At 57.8% G+C, this 21825-nt stretch overlaps 2 protein-coding genes across 3 annotated transcripts; one reads left to right on the top strand and one right to left on the bottom strand.

The window, feature by feature from the left end:
• Positions 1-6156: 6156 nt before the first annotated feature.
• On the top strand, positions 6157-13200 carry DOK4 (docking protein 4). The gene is made up of 8 exons (XM_075536351.1): positions 6157-6525; positions 9672-9779; positions 10129-10243; positions 10470-10589; positions 10689-10878; positions 11403-11541; positions 11636-11759; positions 11853-13200. Exons 1-8 carry the CDS (start codon positions 6460-6462, stop codon positions 11969-11971), a joined length of 981 nt encoding a protein of 326 aa, XP_075392466.1. The 5' UTR covers positions 6157-6459; the 3' UTR covers positions 11972-13200.
• POLR2C (RNA polymerase II subunit C) lies at positions 13168-20258 on the bottom strand. 2 transcript variants are annotated; one of them, XM_075536352.1, is made up of 9 exons: positions 20098-20254; positions 19868-19917; positions 18430-18498; positions 18279-18331; positions 15193-15321; positions 14809-14860; positions 14500-14668; positions 14301-14375; positions 13168-13903 (listed from the first exon to the last, which is right to left on the bottom strand). In XM_075536352.1, exons 1-9 carry the CDS (start codon positions 20181-20183, stop codon positions 13759-13761), a joined length of 828 nt encoding a protein of 275 aa, XP_075392467.1. In that variant the 5' UTR covers positions 20184-20254; the 3' UTR covers positions 13168-13758. The 2 variants fall into 2 exon arrangements, with proteins under 2 accessions (XP_075392467.1, XP_075392468.1); XM_075536353.1 differs by lacking the exon at positions 13168-13903 and adding an exon at positions 13910-14044 and having other exon boundaries at positions 20098-20258.
• Between the last annotated feature and the right edge of the window lie 1567 nt (positions 20259-21825).

Raw genomic sequence — 21825 nt, 5'->3', positions numbered from 1 at the left:
CAACAGGGAAGAGGATGGGAGAATGAGGAAGTCTGGGAAAAGATGTCTTACCAACCTGTGTGATCCAAGGATGGGAAATAATAAAATCTAAATCTGAAGGAGAGAATGGTATCCGAGCTGAAATCGTGAACACAGTTTATAGAAGGCTAGGACAATGGAAGTCCAAAATCCATTTGCAGTCCCCACCCCCACCCCAAATGGATTAAGCCTGTGGTAAACCTCCTCTAACCACAGCAGAGGGGTGTGCTGTCAGAACACCCTTGCCACCAGAGAGAAAGCACTGTAAAGTCAATTGCCGCAGACATAGGTTACAATGTAACACCTTATCATTCAATGCCCGCTTTGACCCATTTTAAGGTTGTTTCAGTTTGTAATGTTTTCTGCTTTCTTTTTGATTGAAGTTTTTTATGTTTTGCTTAGTCATTGTTGTGTTGTTGTGTGTTTGTTTTCTCTTTGTTCTTATATGCTTTTCTATACATGAAATCCAAGGTAAGTAGACGTACCCACACAGTGACACGGTAACTGGGTCCAAAATTGCTTGGGGGCATGGCAGGGGGGGCTGGGGAGCTAAGGACAACTGGACAAGGGAGAGCCAGAAGAAAACATTCTGAAATTGATCGAGGTGGTAGTGGCACACATCTTAATGTCCCTGAACAATTACGTTCTATGACATATGAAGTATATGCCAATAAAACTACTTTTATAAATTTCACTTTTTTTTTTCTTTTCTGCCAAGACTCCTTTTTTTGCTCATTGGCCCAAACTCTCAAGGTTTCTGGAAGCGTAAAAGCAGTTGCCTGTGAGGGCTCCTGACTGGGGGTTTATGGGCTGCGGTTTGATGTGGAGCAGGCGGGGTCAAGTTTGGAAGACATGTGGGAGGTCAGAGGGTTGGCCAACGGTGGGGGGGGGGAGCGCGGGGCGGGGGCTGGGGTAGCCACCTATCTTTCCCTGACAACCAGCGGCTGCTTAGCTCAGGCCTAGCACTGGAGGCCGCTGGGAGCCCCACAGGCCCCACGGTGAACACTGCCTCGCCCTTAGAAGATGCTCCTGGGACAAGTCTAGACCAGGCTGAGGCAGGAGGATACCCTCCAGGGTGAGTGCCAGTTTTTGCTCCCTCCTGCACTTTCCCTTTCCCTCTGGGATGTCTGGACGGTGAGCTGGTCAGGATTTCAGAAGCCTTTTTGGCTTTGCTGGCAGCATCTACAGCGGTGGCGCTCAAACACCAGGGACCTGCCTCTGGAGGGGAGGGATTTGGCTCCTCGCCCTCCTCCTGGTCTGGCAGAGCTGAAGAGGTCCTTGGGATTCTGGCAGAGTGGGGAGCCAGCACCTGCCGGAGAGGCCAGAGAGGGCAGTGACTGAGTGAGTGAGGTGTGACCAAGGCACAGGGGGTTTGGATCTCCTTAAGGAGATGTAGAATGGGCATTCTGGGTGCTAGGCAGAGGCGAGGGTGAGTTTGGCTGAATAAAGGCGCTCATGCAAACATGGGGGTGCAGGTATGGAGAACGCTGAGGCGGTCGTTGGGGAGCCCGGAGGAGGCAGGGATGGGGGTGGCGGCCCCGGAAGTCGTGTGAAGGCAATGGGGTTGTGCATTCGACTTCTGGCAAGTTCCCACAATGACATTTTGGGTGCAGGAGCCGATGTGCGCTTCTGTTCCCAGTGCCTGGGAGACGCTGTAAGACGGGTCTGGCTTGGGGTCTCGAGCTCCGTTATGGGTCCCAAATGGCCGCGCAGGCGGCGGGGGAGTCGGGGAAAGTGGGTGGCGGCGTGTGCCCCGCGGCTCGGAGGAATACGGCGGGGGCCGGCCGGCGGGCGGGGCGGGGCGGCTGGTGGGAGCGGGCGGGGTCGGCGGCCCAGCCCAGTCCCGGTCGGAGCCCGAGCCCCGCGGCCGCGCCTCCTGGCCGTCCCCGCCCGGAGCCCGGCGCCGCCGCCGCCCCGCCCGCCGCCCCGCCACCCCCGCCGGCCGCGCGGTGACGCGGGCATGAGCCCGCCCGGAGGCTCCGCCGAGCCAGCGTCCCCGGTCCGGGCCGCGGCGCCCAGGTAAATATGGGGGCGCCAAGCGGGGAGGGGACCTAGGCCGCGCCGCGCCCTCGAGCTGCTGGGCGAGCCCTAGTCCCTGCGACCGTCGGGAGGTCACCATGACAACGACCCAACCCCGTGGGATCTTATCAGACAGGCTGGGGAAGGTCTTTGGTACCTGTCGCCCTCCCCTCCCCCCAGCTAGCCCACGGCCTGTGACACCTCCTGAACTATATACCCACCCCCTGTTCTCCTCGCAGGGAAGTGCAGGCTGGAGGTAGGGGCCTGACAGCGCCCCTCCTCGTATTAGCCAAGAAAGGAGGGGTCCGGGGCTCCTGCGATCCCAGCCTCTGAATCCCAAGGGGCTCTCTCTGTGCCACCACCTCCCCTGCCGCCTGGTAGCAAATGCAGCTCCTTCCAGGGGCTGAACCTCCAGGTCAGCAGCCGGTCCCCCAAGCTTCCTCCTGTGGTCTGGGGTCCTGTCTGCCTCCTCCCCCAGCGCCCCCAGAGCCGGGTGTCCAGTTGAATGAATCTGTGTCACTGCCAAGTGACTGAACTGAGTCTGGGCACTTGGATGATGGGGACGGAGCAGGACTCTGCAGCCTGCCTGTCCTGGACTAGGGGGGGCACATGGAAAACTTGGGACTTAGAGGATACCAGGGTGGGTAGGTGCTGGCATAGCTGAGGGTTGGCAGGGGGCTCCAGCTCGGGCCATTCCTAGTGTCCCACCCAGATGATCCCAGGAGCTGTGCCCCCTCCCACCCAGCTGCTTCCCTCTGGGTGACTGGCTGCTGGCTCCTCTGAACCCTTGGCCCTTGAACAGTGCATGGGGGTTGGACATCACCTGACCCTACAAACCTGGCCAAGGTGTGTCCGCCCACCCAGCCAGGTTGGGATGCTGTGGCAGGGCATTCTCCTGCAGCAGTATTGAACCTACTGTGGGTCTGGGGTCCAGCTGGATCTCCTGAACACCTGCACTGGGAGTCAGGGAGATGGGTGCCCACGGCTGGTCTCAAGTGGGAGTTGGCGCGGGGCCTGGCCAACCCCTGCTTGAAATGCAGGTGGTCAGAGGAGGCCCCTCTGAGACTTTGGTGGGGCCATGACAAGCAAAGGGGAAGGTATTGCAGGTGGGGCACTAGCACATGGGTGGCTCTGCCTGGGCAGGACTTTGGGGTGTTGTGGAAGGGAACAGTGTGACTGGGTGGGGAGACGAGGCTGAAGGGTGCACGCACCCAGGGGGTAACAGAGGTGCTGGCTTTAGGGCTCAGAGACTTTCTGTGGCTGAGAGGTCCCGTCCCATGCTCACTGCCCAGTGGCCACCCACCTTGGATGAGGCCTGCAGTAGTGGCCCCTTGTAGGGCCTGGGGGAGAGGGCTGGCCTGCTGATGGGAACTGCCCTCAGTGCTGGCCTGCATGCCGCTGATAGGATCTCCCATGGGCTGGGCTGGGAACATCAAAAGGTGCCCAGGTAGTGCTGTTCCTGAAGTCCAGATAAGATCTGATCTGTCATTGGGTGGGGGGAGCCCAGTCATTGGCTGCCAACAGCTTTTGTTCTGGGGCCAAAGCCTTCAGGCAGAATCCAGGGGGGGGGCAGTGGGGGAGGGATTGCTGAAAGGGCTGCTTTGGGGCCCTTTTCTACTGAGTACCTAGGGGGGGGCTCCTTCCCCTCCCCCTGGGACAGGTCCCCTATGTAGGGGGAGCATTTCTGAGCCCTTTCGGTGAGTCAGGCTGAGAGGAGGAACAGGATGGGGTGGGGAAAGGATTAACTCCCCCTACCTGCTGCATGAAGGGCTGTGGACACCCCACTTAGCACCACACCCCATGTCCAGTGCTAGCGAAGGGCCCAGAGACCCCAGGACCTCGCAAATGAGGGACATCCTCCCTGTAGCGCTCAGGAGCCAGATGTGGGAGATGGTGGTCCCTGGGCCAGGGGGAGCTTGGCTGCCTCAGCCTGCTTCCTGGTTGCCTGTCCTTCGCACCCCTACCATGGACCATGCTAGGGGGGCCCTTCTCTTATCCCAGGGCATCCCTCACCCCTTGATCCCATTGCGCCTCATATCTGTGGGGCTGCCTATGTGTCCTCCCCCCTCTCCCTGCCTGCCCAGCCCCTTTGGCTGCACTGCTTTGGGCCTAGGCCAGGCCTAGATCACCAGGGACTAAGGTGGCCAGGGGTCCCTGCATTTCTGGGCCAGAGCACTTGGCCAGGCTCTTTGCCAGCCAGGCTGCTGTACTGGTTAATTTCAGGGGGGCTGGTTTCCAGGGTGGGCACTGGGAAAGGCACGGGCTGTGGGCAAGGAAGGCGAGAGCACAGCGTCCCTGGCAGGTGGAGAGTAGGCAGGGGCAGGTCCACACTGGGCAGATAGACAATGACAACGAGGAGACAGGTACACGACCAGGCTGCACCTCATAAAACCAAACAAGATGGTGGGGTGTTTGAGACAGAGCTCTGGGTCCAGAGGGGCCCAGCAAGTACACGCCCCAGACCCCCAAATGGGCTAAGGTACCTTGTAGATTAATGTCCTCATTCAAAGGAGGTGGCTTTGTCTCCCTTTGTTATTTTATCAATGGAGAAACTGAGGCACAGAGAAGTTTAGTGCCTTGACTTGGGATTCCAACTGTACCAGCTTGACCTATGCCAGATCCTGGGCCCCCTTTGGGGAACTCTAGCTGTGGACTGCTTGTGGTAGGGAGTTCTTCAAAGATTGCCCTGCTGTGGGCCCAGCCTGATGTTGCCTCACAGGGGAGCCGCATAGCCGGGCAGCTCAGAGGCAGGTGGGGGTACAGAGCTGGAGACAAACGTCTGGCTGCCATTGCCCAGGTGCCACGGAGCTCTTGGGGTCAGTGCCAGGTTGGAGACCCTGGAGCAGGTCACTTGGGCGTGAGAGTCTTGACCTGGAGGGGGCTGGGGTAGAGAGGAGCAAGCAGGGTGCTTCATCCTGGATGTAGGATGGAAAAGGGCCACCCTCCCTCCCTCCTGTGGTGGCATGTGCCCGCTGGGGCAGCCCCATCTGTTCCTCATTAGGGGTGCAGTAGACCAGCCTCCAGGAGATTCATTCGGGCCGAGCTGCTGGCAGCTCCAGCAGCCTGCCTTCCTGGGGCCCCAGCCTGGCAGCCCAGATGCCCAGCTGACACCCCCCAAATGCTGCTCCCGTTCCATTTTCCTCACTCTTGGAGACACGGGGGTGGGGGCAAATGGCTGGCAAAGTGCTGTCCGAGGCTGGAAGGTGGAGGGGGCGGCTTAGGCATGGACATTCCACCCCCACCTGCTGCCATCACCACTTCTCCCCCCCCCACCCCAGCTGTGCCCTGCCACCCTGCCAGAAAAACGAGGGCATTGGACAGGGGCACCAGGGAGCCCCCAGCCTTTGGTGTTCCTTCCCTGCCTGGTTCTGGAGTGGCCCCTGGGAGTACTCCCCATCCCTCCCTAGGGTTTCCCAGGCTCCAGGTGACAGTGAATGCTCCCCATAATGAACTCCACCTGTGACCAGGACAGGGCCACCCGCCCAGCCAGCCCCTGCTGGGGCCCAGGTTCTGCCCTCCCTGCTCACCCAGTCTTGCCAGCGCCAGGGCCAGGGGGAGAGGGCTGCTGGAGCAGCGGCCACCTCCCACAGGCCCAGCACATTCCTCAGGTTTATCTGGGGACCCGCCCTGCTGGACTCTGCCCTCCCACCCAGGAAGCTGCACCCAGAGGAGCAGCCAAGGAATTCCAGGGACTGGGGAGGGGGCAGGGGCTGGGGAAGCCGGTGGGCAAGGGGCTTTGGATTTGCTAAAGCTGACCAGGCAACTTGTCTTAACTTCCGGGGAATTCACTGTGAGTCCTGGCGCTGTCTCCTGGGACACCCCCTGGCCGGCAAAGCTCCCCTGGGGCGGTTGATGCGCACCGAGCGGGCCCTGCTCCGGGCAAGTTGCCCCGAGTCGGTCCCACAGTGGTCACTGGTGGTAGCACTCAGGGGTGGCAGCGTTGTGCCACAGCGCGGGCCTCCCGGGCCACCTCCCTTCCTCCCCACCTCCACTGGGAGAGCCCGGGTCTGTCTTCCCAGGAAGGGGTTAACCGCCAGCCGTGAGGGAGGGGACTGGGCCGGACCATTTTCCTCCACCGCTGCGTGCCTCCACCTCGCTTTCCGGAATGGTTCTGCCGTCCTGGGGTGGGGAGGAAGGAGAAGGGAAGAGGGCGGAGTGTGGGGCGAGGAAAGAAAGAAGGAGCGAGCGGGGACGAGGAAGATGTCCCGCCTGTGATCGCCTTGTCACTTTCGCTGCCAGCAGAGCTGCTAGAACAATGCTGAGGCGCGCGAGGTGAGGAGCCCAGCCTGGCGTCCCCCCGCCCCCCGCCCCCACGGAGCATCTGGAACAGGTGATTGGAGGAGCCGGAAACCAGGGCCACCTGGCCACCCCTCCCCTCGCCTCGCCAGTCGGGCGCCCCTGAGACAGCGGCGGTGGGGAACCATGGCGACCAATTTCAACGACATCGTCAAGCAAGGCTACGTGAAGATGAAGAGCAGGAAGCTCGGGGTGAGCCGTTCTCTGCGGGGCCTGGAACTCGGGCTGGAGCTCCGGGTGGCGGGGTGCATGGTGCCACCCCGTAAGTTTGAGGTCTCGCCAGGGGACCGCTTGGCGTGTGCAGCCCCTGCCCAGCCCTCCGGCTGGCTGGCATCCCAGCAGCTGGGCCAGCGGTGGTGGCATCTGGTGGGCAGGCGCCTCCCCCCGCTATTGTTGAAGTTGTCACCAAAGCGGCAGTGGCAGCCTCCACGAACGGCGGGAGGCTGCTCTGTGTGAGCCAGCCGAGGACCAGCTTCTCAGGGCCTTCGCCTTTACCTTCCCCTCCTCTCCCTTCCCCTCCCCGCGCCTCCCACCCCTGAAGTACATCGCCCGTGTCCCTCCGCGCCCCATGGCCTCTGCGGACAGCTACTTTCATTTCTTATGATTGCTGGTTTAATTGTACGGCTGTGTGTGAAAGGGAGAGCAGCCAGGGCTGTGAGGTGCTGATGCTGACACCTGATTGGCTTATGAATGAGAACCTGGGTGGAATGCCCAGTGGTTGTGACATTTGATTGGCTTATCGATGAGAACCTGGGTGGGATGCCTAGGTCTGACACCTGATTGGCTTATGAATAAAATCCTTGTGTGGGATGCCCAGTGGTTATGACATCTGTTGGCTTATGAATGAGAACCTGGGTGGGATGCCCAGGTCTGATACCTGATTGGCTTATGAATGAAAACCTGGGTGGGATGCCCAGTGGTTGTGACATCTGATTAGCTTATGAATGAGAACCTGGTGGGATGCCCTGGTTCTGGTTCCTCTCCCTCCTTTGGCCCCACAGCCCCATACCCTGTCTTAGCAGAATCAGCACCCTTACTGCCAAGTGGGCATGCAGGAGTGGGGTCCCCAGCTGGGTGGAGGTAAGCCCTGTATTCATTCCTAAGCGGGCCACAGACCACTGACTTGAAACACAGGACAAAAGGAGGCCGAGGTCCAGCTGGGAAGCCAGAGCAGGGCCCGGCTTCCACGCCACTTCAGTCCTGCTGTCTGATGGCGCAGGTCCCCAGAGGTCAGCTGGGCTAGGGGCAGCATGTGGAGGCTACAGGGCTACCACGGGGATCCAGGAGGAACGCAGGACCCGAATGTCAAGCGGTGGGCACAGCCAGAGAGCTGGGGGGAGGCTAGTTTGGGGTGTCTCCCCAGGGAATCCTATTAGCCCCAGCAACCTGGATGTGAGGGGCTTTGTTCAACCCCCCCCCCCTCCAGGCAGCCCTTCTTGTCTCAGCCCACAGAGGGCAGGGGCAGGGCTGGAAGGAGCCTGCCCTCCTACCTGCCAGCAAACAGCGGCTGAGCTGGGGGATTCTGAAGCCTGATCAAAGAGCAGGGAGAAGTGGGGAAGGGCTCTTGAGCTCCAAGCTCCCTGGGAGAGTGTGTTTCCTGTAGCCAGGCAACCAGGGTGCTCAGGCCCTGAGACCTCCTGCCCCTGATGCTGCAGGCTGCTGGAAGCCCAGCCTGGCAGGGGCCAGTCTGGGTGGCCAGTGTCCATCCATTCGTTCATCTATCCTCCTTTCTGCTGGCCGTTCTGTGGCAATGCATTTGTCCAGCAAGCTTTTTAAAGAGGCGTCCTGGCTGCTCAGTATGCATTTGAGAATCAGACACAGATTGAACCTCAAGGAAGCTCATCCATCCAACCATTCGCTGGCCCCTCACACAGTCACACATTTTTTGGGTGAGCTATGTTATGATGTGGGTGAGGGTTAGAGTGGGATAATGTCTGCCCCTGGAAGGCCCCCGGCTGAGGGTACAGGACTGAAGGTTTTGGTCTACTGTGGTTTAACGGGACAGTCGGGCTGGGGCAGGGGCAGACAGGAGCCAGAAATGGCCCGGCTGAGTGCCTTCTTGGGATGGGAGAGGGCGGGGGTTTGGGGCTGTGTGTGGCCCAGGGCCCCCTCAACTCTTGCTCTGGGTGGGCCAGGGAGAGAGAACAGTGCTCATAGGCTACTCCTGAAGCTCTGGGGATGAGGCTTGGCCAGGCTTCCTGAGTGTCCCTGGAAGGGCCCAGGGAGGGAGCTGAAGCAAGAATCAGCAGCGCCACCAGGTGTCTGAGCCAGTTTGTCCTTGCAGCTGTCTCCACCCCCATGGCCGCACCCTGCTTAGACCCCCTCACCCCTAGGGGGTTGTCTCTCTCACTGCCATAGATTCCTTGCCAACTCATAGGGACCCTGTAGGACAAGGTAGAACTGAATTGGCCCCTGTTAAGTTTCTGAGACTGTAACTTGGAAAGTGAAAGCCCCCTTCTCCCATGAAATGGCTGGTGGTTTCAAACTGCGAACCTTGTGTATCATAACCACTATGCCACCAGGGCTCCTCCATGAAGCTGTTAGACCTTTTAAAAACGGCACGCACTGCCATTGAGTCGATGCCAACCCTATAGGGTCCAGCTGCCCGTGGGTTTCTGAGACTGTCACTCTTTATGGGAGTAGGACAGTTTTTCTCCCACTGAGCTCCTTGCCCAGCAGCGCAGGGCAGCTCGCAAAGCACAGGGCTGTTGGCCGTTGAGGCCAGGAGCAAATGGTGCTGGGCTGGACATCCATGGTCGGGGTGGCCCCACGTTCTGGCTCTGCCCCCTGACCTCCAAGAGCCCTGACTTCCCACCTGGTGCACTACCGTAAGAGAATGAGGAGAGGGAGGAGACCCAGAGCCCTGGCAGGCATGGGCAAGGTCTGATGCCTGCCCCTGGGAGATGGCTTTCTGTGGCCAGTACAGGACAGTGGGGACAGTGGGGAGCCCTGCCCAGAGGGGTAGGTGTGTCGCCTCTGCTGCTGTGCAGTCTGTGAATCCTGGCCCGATGTCTTCGCTTTTGGGTGCCTCAATCTCCCCATCTGCGAGGTGGGAAGGACAAGAGGATTCTGAGAGCTCATTTTCAACGTGCTGAATAACCGAAGGTGCTACTAGAAAGGGCTAGGTAATGACTGCACACTGCGCGGTGCTCAGAGTCCCTGGTAAGTGGGGCCACGCCCTGTGGGCCGCCTCTGCTTGCAGCACACCCAGGTTTTCTGGCCTGGAGTCCCAGGAGGGCTGTATTGCACTGCCCCCTGTGGCCAACTTGGGCAACTGCAGAGCTTGTGCTGCCTGGAAGTCGTCCAGTGGAGCCTGAAGCTGGCTTCTTGCCCCACAGATCTACAGGCGGTGCTGGCTGGTCTTCCGGAAATCTTCCAGCAAGGGGCCCCAGCGGCTAGAGAAGTACCCGGATGAGAAGTCGGTGTGCCTGCGAGGTTGCCCCAAGGTTAGGAATGGGCCCCGCCTACCCTAACCTCTAAGCAGCGATGATTTACTGCCTCACTAGGTCCTGGCGGCATCATGGGCTACGCAGCGAGCCGCTAACCGCCAGGTCAGCGGTTCAAACCAACCAGCCACTCCTTGGGGGAAAAGATGAGGTCGCCTGCTCCTGTGAAGATATACAGCCTCAGAAACCGACAAGGGCAGTTCTACTCTGCCCTGTGGGGTTGCTCTTAGTCGGAACAACGGCAGTATGCCTTGTTGAGATTTTTCAAGACCACTTTCCTGGGCAGGGTAGAGAGCGGGAAGGGGGAGACTCTTGAACCTGGCTGAGTCCCTTATGGGTGCTGTCCCAGGTGACTGAGATCAGCAATGTCAAGTGTGTCACGCGGCTCCCCAAGGAGACCAAGCGGCAGGCAGTGGCCATCATCTTTGCGGACGACTCAGCACGTACCTTCACGTGTGACTCAGGTGTGCAGTTGGGGCTGTGGGCCTCCATCTGGTGCCCATGGGTCATGGATGAGGGCCAGCCCTGGCTAGAAGTGGGACAGGGTGGCGGGGAGGGACAGACATGCCTTTGAGGGTGCAGGTCCTGGGACTGAGGTGGGCTAGACGGGCCAAATCCAGTGGCATGGTGAGATGGCTCTACTGGGTGGCTGGGGACCCGCCCACAGCCTGACAGGGGCATCTTCTCCAGAGCTGGAGGCGGAGGAGTGGTACAAGACCCTGTCTGTGGAGTGTCTGGGGTCTCGGCTCAACGACATCAGTCTAGGGGAGCCAGACCTCCTGGCCCCAGGAGTACAGTGTGAACAGACAGGTAAGACTGGGGTTGGAGCTGGGGGTGGGGAGAGGGGAAGCAGGCACAGAGGCGCCCTCCCTCTGGGGAGCCCCAAGCCACTGTCCTCTCCCCTGCCAGACCGCTTCAACGTCTTCCTACTGCCCTGCCCCAACCTGGACGTATACGGCGAGTGTAAGCTGCAGATCACCCATGAAAACATCTACCTCTGGGACATCCACAACCCCCGCGTGAAACTCGTCTCCTGGCCGCTCTGCTCGCTGCGCCGCTACGGCCGGGACACCACTCGCTTCACCTTCGAGGCTGGCCGGTAGGAGCTCTGGACTCCTGCACCCACGATCACTACCATCACTCAGCACCGGGCTCTTACCCGCAGAGCAACCCCAAGGGGACGAGATACTCCCACTGACTGGGGGAGAAAGTGAGGCATAGCGGGGTAGCCTGCCCACAGGGGGTCTAGTCTAACTGCCACTTCCTGGGTGGGGAGTCCAGTCTCCGTTTCCTCACCTGTCTAATGGAGGCTGAGTGCTGGCAGCCTCGTGGAATCCTGGTGAGGTTTGGCTGACCCCGCTGAACTCAGGCCCTGGACAAGCCCTGGACAACCTCGGTAAAGAGACTTGGTCGGCCAGTCTGCTGAGTACCTGGGCTGTCAGTCATGCCCACGAGGCCGTGCAGGCGGCCAAGGTGGGAGAGAGGGGGAGAGAGCGCGCGCACATGCGCCCCCAGGTGCATAACGTGCTACATAAGTTTGAGGACCCAGGAGATCCTGACTGAGTGCCTACATGGATAGGTAAGGTCCCCTCCACCTTGCCCTCTGTGCCACCTGTCCCCCAGGATGTGCGATGCTGGGGAAGGCCTCTACACCTTCCAGACGCAGGAAGGGGAACAGATTTACCAGCGGGTGCACAGTGCCACACTGGCCATCGCAGAGCAGCATAAGCGGGTCCTGCTGGAAATGGAGAAGAATGTGCGGGTGAGGCAGCGGGGCCCTGGCAGAGCGGAGGCCGTCGGGTGGGCGGGCCTCAGACCCATGGCCATGAGCTCATGGCAGGACGCCCTTCCCACAGCTACTGAACAAGGGCACAGAGCACTACTCGTACCCCTGCACGCCCACCACCATGCTGCCCCGCAGTGCCTACTGGCACCACATCACAGGCTCCCAGAACATTGCTGAAGCCTCCAGCTATGCAGGTGAGTGGCGCTGCGCCCCATAGAAGGTGCCAGGGAGGGCAGGTGAGGCCGGGGCCTTGACCCAGATGTATCCTGACAGCCTTGTGCCCACAGGTGAGGGGTATGGGGCAGCCCAGGCCTGCTCAGAAACGGACCTCCTCCACAGATTTATCCTGCTCAAGCCAAAGTCCAGCCAGGGGGCCAGTTGTGAGGCCCAGAGCCCCGCCCAGTGACACAGGACCACCAGGGCTGCCTGCTGCCGGCCTGGTTGCAGTGACCAGGGATGGCCCTGAAGGGCTGCTGGCCATCAGCCCAGAGACAGGGTGCTATCCCTCCTTTGCCCCTGAGGGCGAAGCTGGATGGAGGCATAGTGCTGGCCACACCACCTGAGCATGAGGGGCCAGAGCCACGTGGGACTGTGTACTGTTCGTGATTTAATATATATGGCTTATGACCTATTCTGTATTACTGAGACTTCTCCCCCTCCTACCGTCCCCACATACACATTTCTAATACCCAAGTGGGTCATGGGCAAGTCTGGGGGAGAGTGTGAGCAGCTGCCCTGGCCTCCGTGGCCCACCCCTCCTGCCACCAAGCCCTGCTTGAGCTGCAGGGACCAGAGGGGGGACAATCAGGTGATGCCGGCACTGACCACGGGCCTTCCCCAAGCAGCCCAAGGCCCAGACAGCAGGTGGTCACCCTGCTCCTCTGGGCCCAGCGAGGCACTGGAAGGGCCCTGGCCTTCCACGGTGCCATTCAGCAGCCTGGCACTTGGGAGTGTGACACTGAAGGGACATCTGGCTGACATCTCAGGTGAATCTGGTTTTAAAACAGCATCTCTATGCAGGCTCTTTCCTGCCTGCTGGGCTCAGACGCCCTGAAAGTAGGGGTGCTTGGGCTCTTCAGTCAAGCAGAGAAAGGCTGTCTCTCCCACCCAGGGCCAGGCTGGGCCGAGCCTACTGTGGAGAGGACCGCTGCCGCCCTTCTCAGTGTCGGGTGGGCACTGCCCGCTCCCCTTGAACCAGCCAGAAGCCCTCAGAACCCAGACCTCTCCTCCTCCCCACACGGTGCTGAGGCTCCTGCTGAAACTCGATCCAAGCAGTCCTTGTTCCAGTGCTGGTATCATCGAGTGCCGTGCAGAAGGGCTATCTTTCTACCCACAGCACACCTTGGCTTGCGAGGTTGTGGTGTTGTTTTTAAGTACCTAAGGGTTCTGATTTGCAGGACTGGACCTTGCAAATAACCACTATTGGAGCTGTGGCAGGAGGCTCCCTCCCGAGAGGGCCCTGCAGTCCAATCGGCCTGGCACCTCCTCTGGGGAGTGGGCACCCCAGGGAGTAGGCGAGCCTGAAGTGGTGGGTCCCCTGGCCTTGGGGAGGGTGGCCGAGCTGGCTGGCTCAGCTAGTGGCACTGCGAAGCATGAAGGAGATGATGTTGTGCTCTTTATTGCCAAAAATAAAAAAAACTTTACAAAAACAGTGGTGACTCAGTTGCTAGCCCTTCCTGATTGCCTGCTCTGAACAGGTTGCTCCCTGGAGCTGGTGTGAAGGACCAGGGCCAGGCTCCAAGGGAAGGAGACCTGAAACGGGGCAGAGCGCCTCAAGCTCTCGGCAACAAAGGGACTTGTTACTGACACAACAACAGGGCCATGAGCTTCTTCACTCTGGGGAGGGACAAGGAGGGTCCCCCTCTTCCAAGGGTTTAGGAACTGGGAGAGGACTGGCAGGGCCTGCAAGGAGGTGGCCTGAATGAGTTCTAGCAATCAATGGGAAGGGGGTCCAGCTGGGCACCCTCAACGGGGTTGCCCCAGGGGCATGGGAGGGGGCGAGGAGGGGTGAGATGTGGGGTTTCTAGTAGCATTCCTGGCACCTGAACATGGACCGGGATGCCAAACGTCCAAGAGCAGGTCTGCCTCCTTGGAATCCTGCCTACCAAGGAAGGACGGTCCCCCTGCCCAGGTAGTGCTACGGCCTGCCGGCAGGTCTGGCTGTCGGGAGCCTGGCCACCAGGCGCAGGGCAGCTAGTTGATGGTCAGGACATCACTCTGGATCTCGCAGCTTAACTGGGTCTGCAGATCGCTCAGCTTCTTCTTCAGCTCAGACAGGGCTGAGAGGACAATGGTTTCAGGGCGCAGAGAGCCACAGGACTCCACGTTGTAGTAGAACCTGGGTGCGAGAGTCTGCTGAGGCAGGCCGGCGACCTGGCCCTGACCACGGCTGCCTGCCTTCGGTGAATGTAGCCGGGGCTCCCAGTGGACCTCCATTCACCCCATGCCTGTTCCAGCCTCAGACTGCCTCATCTCAACCCTGAGGACAGGAAGACAGTGCTCAGGGCTGCAGAGCCCCACCCAGAGCAAGTCCCCCAACTCTGGGGGCTGCCGTGACTGGAGGAATTGCTCAGAGTGACCCCAGGGGCATGACAAGCTGACTGGGGACGTGCGGAACTCAGATTTATAGATCACTGGCCCCTCCCCAATTTACGGGAACCAGGAGACAAGACACGGGGTCTCCCAGCTCAGCTTGCACCCAAACACACTTTCCAGGTGCCAGAGCAGGGCCTTACCTCTCTGGCTTGCCATTGGGGTCATAGGGCGCCTGGGACTCATCCTCATCCAGCTCCGAGTACTCGCTCTTGGGCCTGAGGTCAGACACGGCAGCACAGGGTTGCTGCAGCTGCTTTTAGGCCCAGACCTGGCCTCCAGCACCCACTTCCGTCCCTGCCACCCTAAGGGCCTGCCTGCCCCTGCTGGGTGGGCACCTACCATTCCTCTGGCTTGGGGTAGACGGTGTGCCTCAGGGCATTGTCAGGATCGTACTCGAACGCCACCCCTGCGGTAGGGTTCCACTTGGCGTGCTCCTTGCCAAAGCCCTTCTTGGCATAGGCGCGCAGTCTCAGCTCCTGCCCCTTCCTGAGCTTGACGATGAGGATGTCTGCAGGAAGGCCGGGGCACTGGAGTCAGGGGGCCCTGAGACAAGCCCCCACCAAGACCACACGCAGCTGCAGCAGTGCATGTGCAGCTGCTGTCCGGAGAGGCAGGGGCCCAGGAGGCTGCTGCACACTCGCCTCTTACCGTCCTGCTCCACGTACTCGTTGGGGTCACTGTCACGGTTTCGGGATGTCACCTGCAGGAAGCCCAAACAGCCTGCTAGCCGTTCACTTCCCCAGCCGAGCTGGTAGTTTCTCCAGCATCTCTAGGGCAGTCTCCAAACCCGGGGAGCCCTCCTGGGCCCCATCTGTGCAGGGATCAGACCCTCACAGCACCCCATGAGTCCTTAAGAGGGCCCTTGGGTGGCAGCATGCAGCCCCAACCGTATCTGTCCCTGTGGCAGGAAGCCAAGTCAGGGCTGTAGAAGTCAGTGTCTTACAGACCCCCACCCATCCCCTAAGCTAGACCACATGTAGCCTGCTTGTGAGGAGCAGAGGTCTTGGGCAGGAGTGTGTGCCCACCACTGACCGGGATGACACGGGAACTGTTGGAGATGAGGTCGCGGGAGGTGACATGGCGTGTCTGGTCCTCGTTGCACCGCACGTCCAAGGTGAACTCCACTGAGCACTCGGGGCAGAACTCTTCACAGGAGCACTCCTGAGGCCGCAGGGAAGCAGGACAGGGTGGGTGAACGCCTGAAGACCTGGGGTGGGATCTCTGCTCCTGACATCCAGGTCCTTCCATCACCAACCCCTACTCCCCACCACCAATACACAGGCAGCACTGGCCCAGGTTCAAGGCCCTTGTAGGGTCTAAGTCAATCTGCAGCCCTGCTCTCAGGAGCTGCTCCAGCGCAGGCCTGTCCTGGTGTGGGGGGCACCTCTACACATACTGGCACCCCTGGCCCCTTCCCACTCAGTCCAGAGAGGGGCGCCAGCCTGCTGGCAGCCAGGTGCACTCGCGTGACAAGGGGACAGAGGGGAAGCATAGTCCCACCTCTACACAAACCTACTACACATGGCACACAGGCTGCCACCACAAACCACTCCAGCCAGTTAAGAACCAACACAGTGCCACCCGCCCAACCAAAGCCTCTCGTCCTCGATAGGGGCAATGGGGGCCTCTGCACAGCCAGCAAGAAGGCTTATGAGGCCGCAGTCACCCACTCCACACCCATTCCCTTTGCCAGAACTAGAACTCGCAGAGCAGAAACTTCATGGAAGACAGCACGCAAGGTGTCTGGCCCTCACAAACACCAGCATGTGGACCACAGTACCACTCACAGGGGCCGAGAGGCCCAAGGAGCCACCCAGATGTCTGTCACCAGGGGAGGGTAAACCAGAAACCGTTTCTGCCGTGTCCTACGGCAGGAATGCGCCTTGAAAGCCCGATGATGAGTGCAATCTGTCAGCCACCAAAGGGCCGATATTGTATGATCTCATTTACATAGGAATTGTGGTGTAGTGGTTAGGCACTGGGCTACGACCCACTAGGCCAGCAGTTTGAAACCACAGGCAAAAGTCAAAGCTATCTACTCCTGTCGAGACATCTCAAAAAACGCACAGGGGCAGCTCCACCCAATCTACAGGGTCGCTCAGTTGGCACTGACTTGATGGCACTGGGCTTGGTTGCTTGGTGCATCGAACCCAGAGACCAGAGTTTATCGGCTGTCTCCGAGTGAGAGGGGAGGATGGGGCATTGCGCTTCCTCGGGGGGCTGGGCAGGTTTGGAGATGGACGGTCGTGGCGGCTGCACCACATATTCAACAAGATGAACGTTGCTGATGGTGTCAGCATGGCTGAGACGGCAAATGTGGGTGCAGTTTTGCCACAATTAAAAAAAAAGAAGGCTTAGTGGATGAGTTAACTGGCAAGAGGACCACCAAAGGAAATGCTCGGACCTTAACTGGATCAGAGCCCCACAAAGAAGAAACCAAACCTGCTGCCATGAAGTCGATGCCCACTCAGAGCGACCCTGCAGGACAGAGCAGAAGTGGAGCCCCACCCCACCCAGAGTCTCCGAGACTGCAGCTCTTTACGGGAATAGAGAGCCCTGACTTTCTCCCAAGAAGAAATAGTAAAGCCATAGTGAAAGGCATCTGGGGAAGAGGGAAAATCTAAATCTAAACTGTATTTTCCTTGGCTCATTGCTTAAGTCTCTTCCGACTCAAGAGGGCAGAGCACAGTCCCTCAGGCTTCAGGAGCTGGAAACCTGCATGGAAGCCAACAGCTACACTCCCCTCCTGCCAGCAACTGTGGGGTCCTCCCAGCCCCCTCAGTTAGTATCACTGCACCCCGGGGTTCCTCTGGCGGTCTTCCGGGTGCTAACAGTTATTCGGAAGTCACTTAATCTTAGAAGATGCACGAGGACCATCCCAATGTTAAGCAAAGAAAAAATAAATGTAACACAGTTAGCAATGATAGGTAAAACAGAAACGGCTGTATATTACTGTTTTTTACAACCTCTCTGTAAATCTGAGACGTGTTAGATCAACAAAAGGGGGAGAGACATGTGCCTTCTCTGTTGGAGGAACACCACAGTAAGATGTAACGGGGACTCCAAGCATCTAAGATGCTGACAAACGGCTCTTTGACTGGTTGTACAAGTCTCCCCACCAGTATCTGAAAGGTTTTATTTCTTTAAACACCTGGAGACATAAAGCTCATACAGAGAATGTTGGATGAGACAAGCTGCTTGGCAGAAGCCTGGCATCCTGCAGTGCCTGCTACTGCTAGCTCCATACTGCTCTGTGTGCTTCTGTGTGTCTTGTATTTCCAAGACGTACCAAAGGAGCCTCGATAGGAATGACATGCCCTTGGGAATGTGGAACACAGGTCAATTCAGCATCACCAATTGGAGCTAACCACAAGGTCAGCAGCTTGAGTCCACCAGCAGCTCCTCCGGAGAAATAGGAAGCTTTTTAGTCCCCCAAAGAATCACAGTCTCCTGAAATTGATTGTGATAACTGTACAACTCTTGATGTTATTGAACTAGTAAACCAGGTATGTGAATTACATGCCAATAAACTATATATAAAAAACAGTTAGTCTCAGAAGCCCACAGGGGCAGTTCTCCCCTGTCCTATAGGGTGGTCGATATGAGTTGGAATCAACTCGATGGTAGTGAGCTGGGTTTTTGGTTATCTGATGCCTCCTCGGTGAGAGGATGCAGGTGACCTATCCTGTCCCCACTCGGTCCCCAGTCTGAAGCAGGCCGCTGACGTTATCACGAGAGAACAAGCAGGGCTGTTTAACTACCCCACCTCTGGGGGAGGCACGAATGTGGCAGGTGCCACTACTCCAGCTCCTATGGACAATCCCCAAGCCCCTGCTGCTTGGTCACATCCCGTTAGGTCACATCGCTGACAGGAGATACCCTGGACTGCAGAGCAGAGAGACTGGATTGCGCAGCGCAGAGCCGAAGCTGCCCACCGACCAGCATTCTGGTGGGCACTCCCCTCTGGAAGACCAAGGCCAGCATCACCATCTCCACTGCTGCGCCACAACGACAATCTAGAAGTATAAGCTGGAAGCGCAGACACGGCCAGAAAAAAATCGCTCTGAGCAGTGAGGAACTTCCCACCCCTCCACCTTCCCCACAGCCAGGCAGCATACCCGCGAGTACTTCAGCTTGTCCACAATGTCGTCGCTAATGAGGGGAATTAAGCCTGCAAGACACAGAGAAGCCCCTTAGAGGCGGCAAGCAGCCCCTCTCCAAGCCCCGGGGTAAGGTGCAGGAGGCGCAGCAGCTCGCCCCGGCACTCACCGAGTCTGTGAGCAATGAATTCGTCGTGCAGGACGGAGGAATTGGCGTCAATCTGCACCCAGTCGATGGCTGAAGCGTGAAGGAGGCAAAGGTGCCGCTTAGTCACCTAGTTCCCCTCAAAGCCTCCAAGCAGTGCTCCGGGGATGGGGGAGTCGGTGTCAGGCGGCACAGAGAGGACTGCAGGCACAGGGCGTTCTCTGTACCACCCAGAAAACACTGGGTGGGCGGGAGCCTGCTTCTTCACGATGAACTTTTCTACCAGAAGCATTTCACTCTGCCACCTTGAGTCAGCCATACCTCCCTCCAAGAACAAAACTTTGTAGGCAGTTAATTAGGGAAAAGGAGCCCTCGTGGGCTGCTAACTCCAAGGTCAGCAGTTCAAAACCACTGGCTGCTCCTCCAGAGAAAGTTGAGGCTTTCTACTCCTAAGAGTTAGCCTTGGAAACTCACAGGGGCAGTTCTGCCCTGTCCTATAGGGTTGTTATGAGTCAGAAAGGGCTTGATGGCAGTGAGTTTTGTTTTGGGGAAAAACCTTAGATTTACGGCATATCGCTCACGTTACAGTACAATGAGCAGATCACCCAATTCAGCACTTCACTGTCGCTCCAGCCACTAACGTTTAGGGAACTTTTTTCTAGGCAGGGCATGCTAAGCTCATAGGAAAGGGGGGACCCCATTACAGTCCCCCCACACTTGACAAACACGCCAGGTGTTCATTCATTAACGTTTACACAGAATCGAATGAACCTAGAAGTCAAATGGCAGTGGCGCCCAACGGCCAAATGCCTTCTGACACTCGGCGGTTGGAAGGCGGCAAGACCCTGCCAGGCTCCAAGCTGCTTCCTCCTATGACACTTCCTACTGTTTCTCAACCCAAGCCATTCATTCGCCCAAATGAAGACCAAGACCCATGCCCGCCTGCTTCCTGCCCATTATTCCCAACACCAAGCCTTGCCAGCTCGCAAGCTTTACAAGCAACCACACCCTTCCTTGACAACTCCCTCAACACTTTGTGGTCTTAAGGCACTTGCCAGTTTGCCATGGGGTCTATATTTGGGTCTTGTCTCGCCCTCTAGCTTTGGACAACCTGCAAGGCAGGGTCTTGAATGACCTTTGTAGTGCCCGGGCTGTAAGGAGTACCCATTTATTACTCATAGGGCTGAGTTTATAGGACAAGCGGGTCGAGACACAATGTTAGGGCTGCATCACAAGGTCCGACACTGATGTGGATTTTTCTTTCCAGCGACCCAGACACGGGGGCTTCACAACTGACTGGGGGAAATTTCCACGTTAAATTCCATTTTCCTATGAACTTTGGGATGCCGCCTCTTACTCCGCCCCGGAGACGCAGACTGGAGGCCGGAGGCTCCAGGGGACTGGGCTGGGAGCATGACAGACGGTGGCTGGTCACCCTCGCAACAAGAAGGGAGTCACTTACCTATTATGGGTACCTCGGCGATGAAGACCCTCCGGATAGAATTGGCCACCCTAGGGGAGGGCAACCAAGCGCGGTGAGGAGCCACCGCCTCCCGGGCGGGGCCCGTCGCCCAGCTCCCAGAGCAAACCCAGAGGCCCCGGGAACGGTATGGCCATCTCTGAAGGGGAGCCCCCTCACCCCCGCCCCGGACCTGAGGTCTCCCGGCCAGCCTCTTCCCAGGGGAGCCTTACGCTAAATCCGTATTCTCGATGATGAACTTGACATTCTCGTCGGTAAGCTCCGTGATCCGCACAGTAGGCTGGTTAGCGTACGGCATGGCGTTACTCGCCGGGCTCACCTCCGCAGTAAGCGAACCGCCAACTGCAACTGCGCCGCCGCCGCCGGCGGAAGTTAGCCAGCGCGGCCCCTTGCCGCTTCCGCAGATCCGCGCTCACAGCGCCCCCTGCCGGTCGGAGGCCCGGACCCTGCGGACCAGACGTGTAATCAAAAGATAAATCCAACCCGCTTTAAAATGTACCAGGTTGCACCTTCGGGAGCAATTTTGCAAAGAGGTGCATGCGCCCTTTGATTCGGCAATAATACTTCTAAGAATCCTCCTGCAGAAATAGTTGCGTTTGTGAATAAAGCGCTGTTTATAAACGAAATTGTCCATCGTTAGAGAACGGGTTAACCATGCACGTAGAAATACAACGAAGCCTTTAACAAGGATGAAGTAAATTTGTAAGCCCTTTGGAAAAACAAGAGTATACTTTATCAACGAATAAATATGCTTCAGCAAGTACAATTAAATAATAGGCAAGCATTTTTCTTCTTCCATCATTAAATGTGGATCATGCACACGAATTCCTAAACTGCTGAGGGCTGGGGAGAGGGAGGCTCTTTGACTGAAGGAGTGATAGCTCTTTTTGAGATAGAGATAAAGGGTACTGAGGGGACAGACCCTTGTCCTAGACTCTGTGGCGAATGGTACCCTCCTCCCCCTCCCATCTGCCTCAAGGAGTATCTCTATCCTAATCCCCAGAACCTGTGGGTGTGGCTTTATTTGGAAAAAATAAAAAGGTTCTTTGCAGAGGTTAACAACCTACGGATCTTGAGGTCCTCCTGGATTATCCGGGTGGGATGTAAACCCGAAGACAAATGTCTTCCTATTTGAGACAGGGGAGGTATACACTGCAGAAAGGGAGAAGGTGGAGTGACAGGTCACGAGGACTCTGAAGTCACCAGAAGCTGGTCAAGATCCATGGAATCTCCCCGTACCTTCTAAGGGAGGATGGTGCAGACCTGGGAGATCATCTATTTCTGCTGTTTTAAGCCACCATGTTTGTGGCCATTAGTTATGGTGGTCACAGGAAATTAACGTCACCAGGAAGCAGCGGCCACACATTTGGAAGAGCAGCTCAATGGAAATGACCTTGAAAAACCATCTGTATGTGATTTGAATAAACATGCAAATCATTGAGAGAAAAAAAACCTAGAAAATTTAGATGTCTTCCAAAGAGTGTTTGACCAGTGTATATATATATATACACAAATCCATTTTGTTCTTTTTAATAATTCATTTCTGTATATAAATATTTAATCAGTTCCATAACGACGGCTGGTTTCTATCATACACAGGGCTGTCTCCATGTTCAAGGCGCCCTGGTGGTGGCATGGGCTATAAACTGAGCTGCTTGCTAACCACCAGGCCCGAGGTTCAAACGCATTAACCACTCCGCAGGAGTCCACTCCCAAGATGCAGGTCTACCCTGTCTTATAGCATCCATGGCAGTGAGTTTGGGTCTGATTACATCCTTGTTCACAGTTGTATATCTGAATACATTTCTTCAAATTTGGAATTTATGGTCCAAAGGGCTGTGGATATTTTTTGCAAACATGGCCAAACAGCCCTTTATTGATGCTCCCGCATGCCAGGGAAGCCAGCCCCTAACACATCATTACGGGTCTGGTAGGCGCAA

This window comes from Tenrec ecaudatus, chromosome 18, assembly GCF_050624435.1.
Source record: "Tenrec ecaudatus isolate mTenEca1 chromosome 18, mTenEca1.hap1, whole genome shotgun sequence".
Lineage (NCBI taxonomy): Eukaryota > Metazoa > Chordata > Mammalia > Afrosoricida > Tenrecidae > Tenrec > Tenrec ecaudatus.
Note: the sequence above shows the minus strand (reverse complement) of the source record. Positions and strands in the feature narration are given on the sequence as shown.